The following is a 15,414-nucleotide window of genomic DNA, read 5'->3' as shown; positions in this document are numbered from 1 at the left end:
TTCAAGGACAAGTCACCTCGTTCATACACGATGGAGCTCAGGCAGAGTTGCTGCTTTTATCCCTTAATCGAGGCATCCTGATAAAAGATGGAACCCAAAGTTCCACATAGCTGACCAGACATCAGGCAGTCATCCTAGCACCGACCAGCAGTTGGCTTCATCAGCATGTGTTGACAGACTCTTGGACGTTTCTCTTAAGAATTGCCCCTTGTGGTAAAAGAATTCTGGGAATCTCTTGCCTCACAGTTACCCACAATGTAAATCAAGGTAACACTTGTCTCCGCATGTACCAAGTCTGCAATACAAGGCCTCACAAGCACCCCTTATCCACATCGGAGCTGTAGACACTATGGAGAGTAAGCAGGGCACTCATTTCACTTCTCCAAATATACCATGCTGGGCTCTCGAAAAAGGCTTTCAATGGAAGAAGTTCTCCTCTCCTCCAAGTTTCAGGGTGCAGGCCTCAGACAGCATCACAATGGCTTCTTGAAATAGCTTCAAATCAGTTGAATGAAAGATGGCCTCTTCCACTCATCAGGGATGAATATTAATGCATCTGTCTTCATCTTTTGTTTTTTCCTAATAGACTTTACTTTTCTTTACAGCAGTTTTAGGTTTGCCGAAGACTTGATCAGAAAGTAGAGAGACTTCCCACGTAACTGCTCTGCCTCCACACAGTTTGCTCTGTATTTTATATTGCTGTCGTACGTTTGTTACATTTGATGCACGAAAGTTCATAGTTTATATTAGTGTTGACTCTGTGTTGTACAATCTCTGGGATTTGGCTAATGTGAAATGACATGTCTCCATCATTTCTGTATCCTATGGAACACTTGCACTGTCCTAAAAATCTCCTGTGCTCCCGTATTCCTTCACCCCTCCCTCCCACCCCAAATCCCTGGCAACCAGTGAGCTTTCAGTGTCTCATAGTTTTGTCCTTTCCAGAACTATGCTTGGAATCACACAGTGTGTAGCCATGTCATATTGGCTGCCTTCACTTAGCAATTTGATTTTAAAGTTTTTCCATGTCTTTTTGGCTTGATAACCTCATTTCCTTTTTATCACTGAATAATATTTCATTATATGGATATTCCAGTGATTATTTTTGCGTTCACCATTTCAGTTCATTTGGGGAAAGACGAAGGAGCGTGATTGCTGGATTGTATGGTAAAAATAGGTTTAGTTTTTAAGAAACTGCCCATCTTTCAAAGTAGGCATACCACTTTCCATCTCCACCGGCGATGAATGAGGGTTCCTTTTGCTCCACATCTTTGCCATTGTTTGTTGCTGTCAATGTTTTGAATTTTAGCCATTGTAATAAGTGACTAATAGTATCTCATTCTTCTTTTATTATTTGTTCCTTTTTTTCTATTGAGTTAATGATAGGTTACAATGTTGTGAAATTTCAGTTGTACATTAATGTTTGTCAGTCATGTTGTAGGTGCACCACTTCACCCTTTGTGCCCACCCCCCACCCCACCTTTCCCCTGGTATCCACTAAACTGTTTTTAGTCCATAATTTTAAATTCCTCATATGAGTGGAGTCATACACAGATTATCCTTCTCTCACTGGCTGATTTCACTTAACGTAATTCCCTCAAGGTCCATCCATGTTATTGCAAATGGAATGATTTTTCTTCTGTTTTACAGCTGAGTAGTATTCCATTGTATATATGTACCACATCTTCTTTATCCATTCATCTGTTGATGGGCACTTAGGTTGCTTCCATGTCTTGGCTATTGTAAATAATGCTGCAATGAACATTGGGTGCATAGGACTTTTGGGATTGCTGACTTCAAGCTCTTTGGATAAATACCCAGTAGTGGGATGGCTGGATCGTATGGTAGTTCTATTTTTAATTTTTTGAGGAATCTCCATACTGTTTTCCGTAGTGGCTGCACCAGTTTGCATTCCCACCTGCAGTGTATGAGGGTTCCTTTTTCTCCGCAACCTCTCCAACATTTGTTACTATTAGTTTTAGATATTTTTGTCATTCTAACGGGTGTAAGGTGATATCTTAGTGTAGTTTTGATTTGCATTTCCCTGATGATCAGCGATGATGAGCATCTTTTCAAGTGCCTATTGGCCATCCGTATATCTTCTTTGGAGAAATGTCTGTTCATGTCTCCAGCCCATTTTTTGATTGGGTTGTTTGATGTTTTGTTGTTGAGTTGTGAGAGTTCTTTATATATTATGGATATTAAGCCTTTGTCAGATATATGACTTGCAAATATTTTTTCCCAGTTAGTGGGTTGTTTTTTCGTTTCAATCCTGTTTTCCTTTGCCTTGAAGAAGCTCTTTAGTCTGATGAAGTCCCATTTGTTTATTCTTTCTATTGTTTCCCTTCTCTGAGAAGGCATGGTATCCGAAAAGATCCTTTTAATACTGATGTCAAAGAGTGTACTGCCTACGTTTTCTTCCAGAAGCCTTATGGTTTCAGGTCTCACCTTTAGGTCTTTAATCCATTTTGAGTTTATTTTGGTGAATGGTGAAAAAGAATGGTCAATTTTCATTCTTTTACATGTGGCTTTCCAGTTTTCCCAGCACCATTTGTTGAAAAGACTTTCTTTTCTCCATTGTATGCCCTCAGCTCCTTTGTCAAAGATAAGCTGTCCATAGATGTGTGGTTTTATTTCTGGGCTTTCAATTCTGTTCCATTGATCTGTGCACCTGTTTTTGTACCAGTACCATGCTGTTTTGATTACTGTAGCTTTGTAGTATGTTTTGAAGTGAGGGATTGTGATGCCTCCCATTTTGTTCTTTTTTTGTCAGGATTGCTTTAGCAATTCGGGGTCTTTTGTTGCCCCATATGAATTTTAGGATTCTTTGTTCTAATTCTATAAAGAATGTCATTTGGATTCTGATTGGGATGGTGTTGAATCTGTAGATTGCTTTAGGTAGAATAGACATTTTAACTATGTTTATTCTTCCAATCCATGTACATGGAATGTCTTTCCATCTCCTATGTCATCATCCAATTCTCTCAGAAAGGCCTTGTAATTTTCATTATATAGGTCCTTCATTTCCTTAGTTAAATTTACCCCAAGGTATTTTATTCTTTTTGTTGCGATTGTGAATGGTATTGTGTTCTTGAGTTCTTTTTCTGTGGGTTCATTACTGGAGTATAGAAAAGCTACTGATTTATGCAAATTGATTTTATACCCTGCAACTTTGCTGTAGTTGTTGATTACTTCTAAGAGTTTTCCAATGGATTCTTTGGGGTTTTCTATATATAAGATCATGTCGTCTGCAAACAGAGTTTCATTTCTTCCCTCCCTATTTGGATTGCTTTTATTCCTTTTTCTTGCCTGATTGCTCTGGCCAGGACCTCCAGTACTATGTTAAATAAGAGTGGTGATAGAGGGCATCCTTGTCTCGTTCCTGTTTTCAGGGGGATGGCGTTCAGTTTTTGCCCATTGAGTATGATGTTGGCTAGGGGTTTGTCATATATGGCCTTTATTATGTTGAGGTAATTTCCTTCTATGCCCATTTTCTTCAGAGTTTTTATCATAAATGGCTGTTGGATCTTGTCAAATGCCTTCTCTGCATCTATTGAGATGATCATGTGGTTTTTATTCCTCAGTTTGTTGATGTGGTGTATCATGTTGATTGATTTGTGGATGTTGAACCATCCCTGTGTCCCTGGTATGAATCCCACCTGATCATGATGTATGATCCTTTTGATGAGTTGCTGAATTCTGGTTGCCAAAATTTTGTTTAGAACTTTTGCCTCTATGTTCATCAGTGATATTGGCCTGTAGTTCTCTTTTTTTGTGGTGTCCTTGTCAGGTTTTGGTATCAGCGTGATGTTGGCCTCATAGAACGTGTTAGGAAGTGTTCCATCTTCCCTAATTTTTTGGAATAGCTTGAAAAGAATAGGTATTAAATCCTCTCTGAAAGTTTGGTAGAATTCCCCAGGAAGGCCATCTGGTCCTGGGGTTTTATTCTTTGGGATGTTTTTGATTACTGTTTCAATCTCTTTCCTTGTGATTGGTCTGTTCAAATTGTCTGCCTCTTCTTGAGTGACCTTTGGGAGATTGTAGGAGTCCAAGAATTTATCCATTTCCTCTAGGTTATCCATTCTGTTGGCATATAGTTTTTGTAGTATTCTCTTATAATCCGTTGTATTTCTGCAGAGTCTGTTGTTATTTCTCCTCGCTCATTTCTGATTTTGTTTGAGCTTTCTCCCTTTTTTTCTTTGTAAGTCTGGCTAGTGGTTTGTCAATTTTATTTATCTTCTTAAAAAACCAGCTCTTTGTTTCATTGATCCTTTCTACTGTCTTTTTCGTTTCAATAGTATTTATTTCTGCTCTGATTTTTATTATTTCTCTCCTTCTGCTGAGTTTGGGCTTCATTTGTTCTTTTTTCTCTAGTTCAGTTAGGTGTGCTTTAAGGTTGCTTATTTGGGATTTTTCTTGTTTGTTAAGATGTGCCTGTATTGCGATGAATTTTCCTCTTAATACAGCTTTTGCTGTATCCCATATGAGTTGGTATGGCATGTTATCATTTTCATTTGTTTCCAGGTATTTTTTTATTTCTTATTTAATTTCTTCAAGGATCCATTGCTTGTTCAGTAGTGTGTTGTTTAGTCTCCACATCTTTGTGCCTTTCTCAGCTTTTTTCTTGTAATTAATTTCTAGCCTTACAGCACTATGATCAGAGAAGATGCTTGTTATTATTTCAATTTTTTTAAATTTGTAGAGGCTTGCCTTGTTTCCCAACATATGGTCTATCCTTGAGAATGTTCCATGTGTATTCAGCTCTTTCAGGGTGAAGTGATCTATATATGTCTATTAAGTCCAATTGTTTTAGTTTTTCATTTAGCTCCACTATTTCCTTGTTGATTTTCTGTCTGGATGATCTGTCAATTGAGGTGAGTGGGGTGTTGAGGTCCCCTACTATTATTGTGTTGTTTTTAACATCTTCCTTTAGGTCTGTTCATAGTTGCTTTATGAATCTTGGTGCTCCTGTGTTGGGTGCATAGATATTTATAAGCGTTATTTCTTCTTGATGAAGTGTCCCTTTCATCATTATATATTGTCCCTCTGTGTCTCTCTTTACCTGTCTTATTTTGAAATCGACTTGGTCTGATATAAGAATTGCAACACCTGCCTTTTTTTTCCTTGCTATTAGCTTGAAGTATCGTCCTCCACCCCTTCACCCTGAGTCTGTGTTTGTCCTTGGGGCTGAGGTGTGTTTCCTGGAGGCAACAAATTGTTGGATCTTGTTCTTTAATCCATTTTGCCACTCTGTGTCTTTTTATTGGAGAGTTCAATCCGTTTACATTGAGGGTGAGTATTGATGCATGAGGGCTTAATGCTGTCATTCCGTCACTCGTTTTCTGGTTGTCCTGCGTTTCCTTTGTTTCTCGTCCTGTGTGTTTTAGCCTACCCATTGACTTCTGCAATTTCTTATGCTGGGTTTCTTAGATTTTTCTTATTTATGATTTGTGACTCTGTTCTCTACTTTATTTATGATGGTGAGATTATGTAATCAATTCTTTCCAAGTAGGCATTTGTTAGTAATTTTGGTGCGAAAATCTGTGAATTAAAACTCAGATTGCCACATCACAGAGCAAACAAATATAGTGAAATTATGTTCTTCCCTGAACTTAATTCTTTACATTTTTGTCATCAAATATATTTGGAAAAGAACATACAAAATGTTTTGTTGGAAGACTTAGTAAAAATAACAGTGTAAATATCTTTGTAATCATCATGGTTTGTAAGCGGGCCTTGGGCAGTGGTGAGTCTCCTGATGTCCCCATTCCTGACTCATCTCCAGCCTGCCTCCTAGGGGATCTCCGTCTTGACTCTAGTTATTCGTCATGCCTTTACCAGCTATTCTTTTCACTAAGCAGTGTTCTTTTAATTCTGCCTTCTTTGACCTTTCAATAAATGAGTGTTAATGAAATTGCATTCGAAAGGTTTTTTGGTTGGTTCTTTGCAACAGTGTGTTCCACACATTGTTGCATGCTAGTATCTGAGGCCAGGGACCGTGCAACTTACTCAGCTGTTCAGTGGTTAGCATGTTTGGGCTTTTTCAAGTTTAATTTTTACTCTTGTTACAAATAACAGCTCCTGGGCCTGACCCGGTGGCCGAGTGATTAAGTTTGCACTCTGTTTCGGAGGCCCAGGGTTTCGTAGGTTCAGATCCTGGGCATGGACATGGCACCACTCATTAGGCCATGCTGAGGCAGCATCCCACGTGCCCGTGCCACAACGAGAAGGACCCACAACTAAAATATACAACTATGTACTGGGGGATTTGGGGAGAAAAAGCAGGGGGAAAAAAAAAGATTGGCAACAGTTGTTAGCTCAGGGCTAGTCTTTAAAAAAAATACACAACTATGTACCGGGGGGCTTTGGGAGAAAAAGGAAAAATATAATCTTTAAAAATAAATAAAATTAAAAAATATAAATAAAAATACAGCTCCTATCATTCCTGTATCACTCTCTCAGTTCAAATACACAATAAATTCTCTGGATGTTGGAGGAAAATTGTTAAGCTGTAGATCGAGATCAAGTTGAAATTTACAGGAAATGGTAATGGAATGTATCATTTTGACGCTTCCTCCATTCGTGCCTAATTTATGCATTTGTTGACTACGGTTATCAACACTTGGGATTGTTAAATTGATTTTTGTCCTAATCAGTGTGAAATGTAATCTGCTTGACATTTTGCTTATTTCCTTATTACCAAGAAGGTGGACATTTTTCATATGTGGTCTTTCATCTCCTGTAAAATATGTTTTGGTTCTTCTGCCATTTGTTAGCTGTGTGTGTAGTCTTAGTCTGCACACTAGCCCTTTAATATTGCAGATATTTTTCTTCCACCTTGTTATTTGTCTTTATATATAAATATATACATAGTTTCAATATGTGTGAATTGGTCAGTCTCTTGCTTTAGGGCTTGCTCTTTTTTTACATGAGAAAATTCTCCCTGTTTTTGGATGAATGAAGCATTTACCTGTGACTTCTAAAAGTGTCCTAGTTTCACCTTTCACATTTAAATCTACAATGAATTGGCTATTGTCCATGGAATAGATGTGAATACGATGCATTTTTCCACTTAGGTAAGTTTGTCCCTGCCCTGCATTGAGGTATTCATGACATTTGCTCTGACCTTGACCAACTTTCCACATTAGTTACCGGCACATGGAAGACGCTTTTCCTTTCTGTTGGTCTGTTTGTTTTCCTCTCTGCTAATACTGTGCTGTCTGGAATACTATAGTTTGAAGATCTTGATTATATTAGGCAAGCCGCCACTTTGTTCTTCAGAAGACTTTGACCATTTTTTGATATCTGTTCCTCCTATTAGATTTGGAGGAGTAGTTTGTTTTGTTTTTCCCTTCTTCTCCCCAAAGCCCGCCTAGTACATAGTTGTGTATTCTAGTTGTAGGTCCTTCTGGTCGTGCTGTGTGGGATGCCACCTCAGCATGGCCTGATGAGCGGTGACATGTCTGTGCCCAGGAGCTGAACCAGCAAAACCCTAGGCGGCCGAAGCAGAGCGCGAACTTAACTGCTCAGTCTCCATGTGGCCCCTGGAGGAACAGTTTTTGTTGACTCCTAAACAGCTCATTTGGGGGATTGATAGGATTTTATGAAGATATATTTTGGGAGAGGTAACATCATGGTGACATGGAGTTCTTTCTAAGAACATGTGCCATATTTTCACTTATTTTATTCTCCTTTGATGTTATCCAATAAAAATTTTAAAATTTTTCCATTAGGTTGATCAAATAATTACTCATTAGTCTTGTTTAGTGCCTAATTAAATTTCTTCTGGAGGAAACCACAAGCAGGCTTCCAGACGTCCTCTCCTAGTGTGCTAACGTAGGATGGGCTCAGTCCCTCTAAGCTACAAGTGGTGACAACACACGTGAAATATTGTCTTCCAGGGAAGCTTGTAAGAGACTCAGTGCCCGGAGTGGTTGGGGGCACAGATCATACAGGCACCCTCTGCCAAGCATGACCAAAGTTTAGATTTTCAAAATAAAAACAAGAAAACATGTGTACCATTTTCTTTGTGTAAACAGTTTAGGCACACTGAGTTACTCTTTATCAGTTAGGTTGGTGGGGTCCCTGATAAATCCCCTTCCCAAATATCAACGAAGGACAAACATTGTGAGCAGGCATTCCTAAGGATCAGCAGTCTCAGGCCTGCTTGTGTTCACTCTCTTCTGCACGGTAGGTAGTAGGACATTGTTATTAGCAAGCGCTACAGATCCACTGTAGAAAGAGTAATTAGAGCCACGCCAAGCAGCTCACTGTACTCCATGGGCCCGCCAAGAAGTCGGGATTTCCTGTTCCGTTCATTAACCAAATGAGTCAACTCCACCATTGGAATTACTGTGTGGAAGCCTTTTCTCTATCCCCTACATGTGGACATCAGTGGGTTAATGATCTTTTTCAGAGTCTAGCATGTAGGGGAATTAGGTGGCTGAGGGATTCCTATGCCCAGAGGTTGGGCTGTCATGTCCCTGTGCACCACACAAGGGCACAGAAATGAGAGAAGTGGGAGTTGGCCACTAGAGTGGCTGGTTGAGAAGCACTGCCTCCTGAAATTGGAGAAGGAAAGTTTTATGTTCTTTTAGAGGAAACTGCTGCTGAACCCTTTATGTGTTTCATGTGATGGGAACCTTCACCATCAAACCATTGTGGCCTTCAGTGAACTCACTTGCAAACTGCAACTCTTATCTGGTTCCTCAAGGTCAGCAAGGCCCAGGGTCCACCGTTAACAGTTTTGCTGGAAGCTCTGTGGCTTTTTATCATCTCAGTATATGTGTGCATATATGCTAAACATCGGTGAGAAGCAGCTCTGAGGCCCATGGGTATAGAGACTTTTGTGGAGGTCTGAGTTGGCATGCCTTTTTTCCCATGCCTGAACTCTTTTTTATGGTAATCTAATTTTTATTTACTTATAAATCATTAGTTATTTCTTCTTTCTTTCTTGAGATGACATTATGTAAATTTTAGATATACATCATTATATTTCAGCTTTTATATAGACTACATCTTGTTCACCACCAAAAGTCTAATTGCCATCCATCACCATACAGATTTGCCCCCTTACCCCTTTCAGCCTCCCTCATCCCCCTAACTTCTGAATAGCTTCCTGGCCTTATGAAATGGGACAGAGATAAAAAGGAATAACTGAACCTGTGACATATATTTTTATGGACAAGTTAAAATTAATAGTTCTCCACAAGAATATTTTCATTCAGCCAACTGCATGACTACTTCTGATGGAGTACTTCAGGGTAACGTGTCCAGCTGGTCCTAGTTATAAGTTGGATTTCCACAGGCCTCCTGGCATCTCATGTTTGGTGATGGGAATAGAAGAGAAAGCTTCCAGTTCTTCACTGTGTTTTGTTCATTAGCACTTCATGCATCGTAGAGTGCTGTGCTGCATGGAGTGCTGCATGGTATGGTGGGTAATAAGGAAGGAGGTGGAAGAGTTTTTCTCACAAGGAATTGATGGTCTTAAAATGGAAATATTTTTTTCATTTCTATAGCAATTCTCTCATTCCTCCCACTTGCTCTGGACCCTACCATTACAGAATAAGATTTGAAGTGATCATAGTAAAAATATAATTTCCACATGTTCATGCTGCTATTAAATTTATGAGTAAATGATTATATAGAGTAAGAACTCTGGTGACCAAGTCATAGAATACATATTTTGAGATCACAGAATGATATGTGAACTTCTTATGAATTGTCTGTAGAGTCCCAGTACTGTCAGTCTCACCCATCTTCCTGTGTACGGATGTGGTATGTTTTAGGACTCAGTGGTCTTTGAGGATGTGGCTGTGAACTTCACCCTGGAGGAGTGGGCTTTACTGGATCCTTCACAGAAGAAGCTCTACAGAGATGTGATGCGGGAAACCTTAAAGAACCTGGCCTCAGTAGGTGAGGACGAAAACTTCCCTTCACTTAGAGAGCAAATGTTTCTTGCCTGTCAGCATTATTCTGTGATTTGGAATGAGAAAAGGGAACAGTTTGGTAAATAAATCAGGCATGGTCAGAGCTCCTTATGGAACTGTAATATAATTCTTCCGTAATTTACTGATTTTTCTGCGTCTGCATTTTAGGGAAAAAATGGGAAGACTGTAACATCGAAGATCAGTATAAAAACCAGGGAAGAACACTGAGGTGAGTTGCATGCAAAATGGAAAGCAATGTCACACAAGGGGATCTTCACATGTCATGAAAATTTAAAAACAAGCATGCACAAAACAGCCCAGCATGAAATTTATTCATTTTTAGAAAATTTTTACCAAAAACATTTTTTGTGGTTTTTTGGCTTTTTTTTTTGGCAGGGAAAGATTCACCCTGAGCTAACATCTGTTGCCAGTCTTCCTCTTTCCTTTTTTTTGCCCCCTTCCGCAAGCCCCAGTGTATAGTTTTATGTCATAGTTGTAAGTCCTTCTAGTTCTTCTATGTGGTATGCTTCCGTGACTGGGAAACAAACCCAGGCCACCAAAGTGGTGAGAGCGCCAAACTTTAACCACTAGGCCATCAGGGCTGGCTCAGGTATTTCCTAATTGTAACTGATGTTCAGTGTTTCCAAACTAGTTCACTTGGAAACAGTATCAGAAACTCCATGTATAGAATATCACTGTTTTGATAAAACCTTGCAGCACAGGCAGTATATTCACTTTCAAACAATTCAGACAGGGCAGAAAACCTACACTTTCTCTAGAAATGCTAAAAATAGAATTCTGATATGTGCTAATAAATATAAAATCATTAATAAAGAAATCATTAATAAGGTACTCCTGATTTTTTTTTTTTACAGGAGTCGTATGGTAAGGAAACCCTGTGAAAGTAAAGAGGGTAGTCAATGTGGAGAAAACATAAGCCGTATTTCGAATCTCAATCTAAACAAGAAAACGTCTACCAAAGTAAAAACATGGGAGTGCAGTGCTTGTGGGAAAGTCTTCATGAGTCACTCATCCCTTAAGAGGCACATGAGATGTCACACTGCGCCCAAACCATACAAGTATCAGGAATATGGAAAGAAGCCTTATAAATGTAAGCAGTGTGGGAAAGCCTTCAGTTATCTCCAGCCTTATCAAAAACATGAAAGAAATCACAGTGTGGAGAAAAGCTATAAATGTAAGGAATGTGGGAAATCCTTTAGATATCGCCAGTCTGTTCGCAAACATGAGCGGACTCACACTGGAGAGAAACCCTATCAGTGTAAACAATGTGGAAAAGCCTTTAGATATCATCAAACCTTTCAAACACATGAGAGGACTCACACAGGAGAGAAACCCTATGAATGTAAACAATGCGGTAAAGCCCTCAGTTGTCCCAGTTCCTTTCGAAGTCATGAAAGGACTCACACTGGAGAAAAACCTTATGAATGTAAAAAGTGTAGTAAAGCCTTCAGTTGTCCCAGTTCTCTTCGAAAACATGAAAGAACTCATACTGGAGAGAAACCCTATGACTGCAAGGAATGTGGGAAAGCCTTCATTTCTCTTGGAAGCTTTCAGAGACACATGATAACACATACTGGAGTTGGACCATATAAATGTAAGGAATGTGGGAAAGCGTTCAATTGTCCAAGTTCATATAGAATACATGAAAGGTCTCACACTGGAGAAAAACCCTATGAATGCAAACAGTGTGGGAGAGCCTTTAGTTGTTCCAGTTCCTTTCGAACACATGAAAGAACTCACACTGGAGAGAAACCCTATCAATGTAAGGAATGTGGAAAAGCGTTCCACTGGCTCACCACTTTTCAAGTCCATGTGAGAACTCACACTGGAGAGAAACCCTATATATGTAAGCAATGTGGTAAAGCCCTCAGTTGTCCCACTTCCTTTCGAAGACATGAAAGAACTCACAGTGCAGAGAAACCCTATGAATGTAAACAATGTGGGAAAACCTTCAGTTCTGCTCTAGGCTTGCAGATACATGAAAGAACTCACACTGGAGAGAAACCCTATAAATGTGAGGAATGTGGGAAAGCATTTGTTTCTCTCACAAGCTTTCGAAGACACATGATGACACACACAGGAGATGGACCTTATAAATGTAAGGAATGTGGTAAAGCCTTCAATTGTCCCAGTTCATTTCGAATACACGAAAGGACTCACACTGGAGAGAAACCTTATGAATGTAAAATATGTGGTAAAGCTTTCAGTTGTTCCAGTTATGTTCAAGTACATGAAAGAACTCACACTGGAGAGAAACCCTATGAATGTAAGGAATGTGGAAAAGCCTTCATTTATCGCACAACTTTTAGAGGACACATGAGAGTGCACACTGGAGAGAAACCGTATAAGTGTAAAGACTGTGGGAAAGCCTTCAGTCGACCAAGTTCATTTAGAAGCCATGAAAGAATTCACACTGGAGAGAAGCTTCTTGAATGTAAGCATTGTGGGAAAGCTTTCAATTGGCCCACATCCTTACATAAACATGTCATGAGAATGCACACTGGATAGATAATTTATAACTGATAAATACAGGAAAGTTTTCAATCTTAACAAATATATTCAAAATCATGTGAAAACTCCACTGGAGAGAAATGCTATAAGATGTAAGTAATATGGGAAAGCCTGATGCAAATTAATTTGCATATAATACTCCAGAGAATTCACAACATGAAAGAAATGTTTTTAAAGTTAAAAATATATTTATCAGTGGCTCATTCTGAAACTCAGTCCCTGGACTGTGGATTCTACTTGTTACTTTTGCAGATGAACATTGAGTTGAGACAATTCTGTAAGTATTCTTTAAGCAATAGTATATAAGCTTAGTAGATAGTGTTTTTCCTTAAATCAGCTCATAAAATTTTTGTCTTTCTGTTCTGAAGTCTGTTGGATCCATGGGTGAACTGAAATACAATTGTAATATGCCAATAGAGTTAATGTTTTATATAATTTTTAAATTGTTCTGCAAGGGCCACGGAATCAAATGACAGTTTGGTATTTGTTGGGATTTTCCTATTGGCCTCATCTTGCAGATACTGGATACTCCTTACCCATTATAAATATTCTTCCTTTCTTATGGGAAAAACTTTTTGTTGGAAGAGCTTTCTTCCATTTTCCTTGATTGATAAATAGTTGGCATAAATTTCTAAGTGTGCAAAGTTTTCATAGAGCATAATCTCACTGGAATTACTATTTACATCATTTTCCCTCCACTCTTCGTCATTTTTCTGACTGTGATTTGGATAATAGACTTTACATTAAGAAAAGAGATCTTTATTGACATCAACTTCAAACTTAGGAAGCAACCCTAAAATGTTTACAAGGCTAATTATTTTAGATTTAAATTCATAGCTACAGTATCTTTGCACCAAAGGAACACTTTTTTACCCATCAGTGCATTAAAATCCTGCTACATTACTCTGATGTCACCATTTAGAGTATCTTTTTCCCATAATACAATGAGTGATTATGTGATAGCCCTAAAGTCAACTGTGCTATTATTGTCCCTCCAATAACATTCAGCTCTTGCTCTGTGACTGTCCCGGACACCAGAAATACAACAGCGAACATGAGCGATGTGGTCACTGCTCTCAGTGCTTCAAGTGTGTAAGATGAAATAGAATTGTCACTTTTCTAGTTGCCTTTCTAAGTGTTTACATTTAAACTGTCATTCATTTTTGTATTGACATATGTGATAGACCAGTAAGCCTTTATATTTTCCAAGAAAGAAAATAAACATGTAATGAGACACTAAAATGTAGAATTGGAGAGGGCTCTCCTGGAATGTTGTGTCAACATGGGTGATGTGACCCACATTTTCTAGAGCCTGTTCTTTATCTGGCTCACTGTTAGAATTCACTGGTAGCTTCACTTGTGTGACTTTTGAAAGGCAGTGAAGGCCTTAGTCTTTGAACCACAGTGCAGAGACAGACAGATGCACAGGAGTTTCACACACCTTCTTTCAGCCCATTTTCCAGATTCTTTGCCCTGCCAGTCAAGGGTGTCCTCATACCACCACCAACTATGTGACTTGTTTTCTCAGAGCTGTAGGTTTCTACAGACAGCTGCACAAGATCCACAGCAAGATCTGACACAGGTTGGATTTTCCTGCAAGCCCTCATGTGTCCACCAGGCAACAAATGTAGACTGTGGTGGTTGAGAATGTTCTCTGGAACTCTATGCCCCTTTCTCTAGACTGTATTTGTATAAGGTCTGATTTGTATAGTAAACATCTCGTTCTGTTAATCCTGTAGTGACTGTGTATTCTTGGCTCCGCCCAGACAGCTGCAGTGGTGCCGTCAGAGGAGCCACATGGGCGTCTGTTCTCCGCTGCCCTGTGCAGCGACTGCTCTGACCCAGTCCCTCCATGTGAGAATTAGCACCTTTCTCCTATCGGGCAGATTGTGGGTGTTTCCGATTACTCAGAGCCAAACATGATTCCTCAGCACATTTTTAGTTGTTTGATTGTATGTGATGTAAAAAACAATGTTCGATTTTTTGTCAAACGAATGCTTCTGTAGGTGTATACTTAGAAATGTTTTATCGATTGTTCTGGACAACTTGTATACTAACAAATACTATCTTTCCCATTTCCCAATAGGGTAAATTAAAACATCCCTTGCAATTGTAGATATTTAGGTCAACTTTGTGATTTTTGTCGTTAATCATTATACATTTTGAATCAGTATTACCATGTGGTATTTTTTCCTCAGGCAAGTTTTATTTTTTATTCTATGGTTTAATTTTTATTGAAACTAATTTCCATTTGTTCTTAATTAAAAACTTAAATCATTGTTTTGTTAGTGCCTTCTTGCCAAAAACCAGGATCACACTCATATTCAAAGAGAGGGGTGTAATGAATCATCGTAATAAAGATGATCACAAACTATAAATGATAATGGGCTGGATCAGTGAGAGGGTACCCAGCAGATCTTCCTACATAATTTATTTTAGGCTTATGTTATGTGCTGAGGCTGGGACCAAGTAAGCAGAATGTCTCTATGTATTGTATACTGTGAAGAGGTGAACTTAATTCTATCTTTGGTAATGTAATAGTTCTTATCTAAACACTGAAATATTTCCTGTTGTATATGGGGACACTGTTTTCTGTAAAGTACCTCAGTTAAAATATATAAAGTCACTTGCTCCTTAGCAAATTTTGTAATACTTTTTTTTTTTTCTCCCCAGAGCCCTGGTACATAGCTGCATATCCTAGTTGTAGGTCATTCTAGTTCTATGTGGGATGCTGCGTCAGCGTGGCTTGATGAGCGGTGTAGGTCCGCACCCAGGATCCAAACCGGTAGCCCAGGGTTTCGCTGAAGCAGATGCAAGAACTTGGCCATGGAGCCAGCCTAAAACTATGCTCTTGACGCTAATTTTTCCACATTCCTCTTCTACCAGGCACTGTGCCCTCAAAATATACAAATTTTAGCACAAATAATCAAGGCATTATACACTCTGTAGAGGC

At 39.0% G+C, this 15,414-nt stretch overlaps 1 protein-coding gene across 3 annotated transcripts in view; it reads left to right on the top strand.

The window, feature by feature from the left end:
* The window catches only part of LOC124251875 (zinc finger protein 791-like), a 43,145-nt gene extending 28,091 nt beyond the window's left edge, over window positions 1–15,054 (top strand). For all 3 annotated transcript variants that reach the window (XM_046684802.1, XM_046684803.1, XM_046684801.1), the window contains 3 exons: window positions 9,789–9,915; window positions 10,098–10,158; window positions 10,805–15,054. In XM_046684802.1, coding sequence (XP_046540758.1) covers window positions 9,882–9,915; window positions 10,098–10,158; window positions 10,805–12,458 — 1,749 coding nt within the window. In that variant the 5' untranslated portion in view covers window positions 9,789–9,881 and the 3' untranslated portion in view covers window positions 12,459–15,054. The remainder of the gene's footprint in view (window positions 1–9,788; window positions 9,916–10,097; window positions 10,159–10,804) is intronic.
* The last annotated feature ends 360 nt before the right edge of the window (window positions 15,055–15,414 follow it).

The sequence above is a fragment of the Equus quagga genome, chromosome 14, assembly GCF_021613505.1.
Source record: "Equus quagga isolate Etosha38 chromosome 14, UCLA_HA_Equagga_1.0, whole genome shotgun sequence".
Lineage (NCBI taxonomy): Eukaryota > Metazoa > Chordata > Mammalia > Perissodactyla > Equidae > Equus > Equus quagga.
The sequence above is the reverse complement of the archived record's forward strand: the minus strand, read 5'-3'. Positions and strand labels throughout refer to the sequence as shown.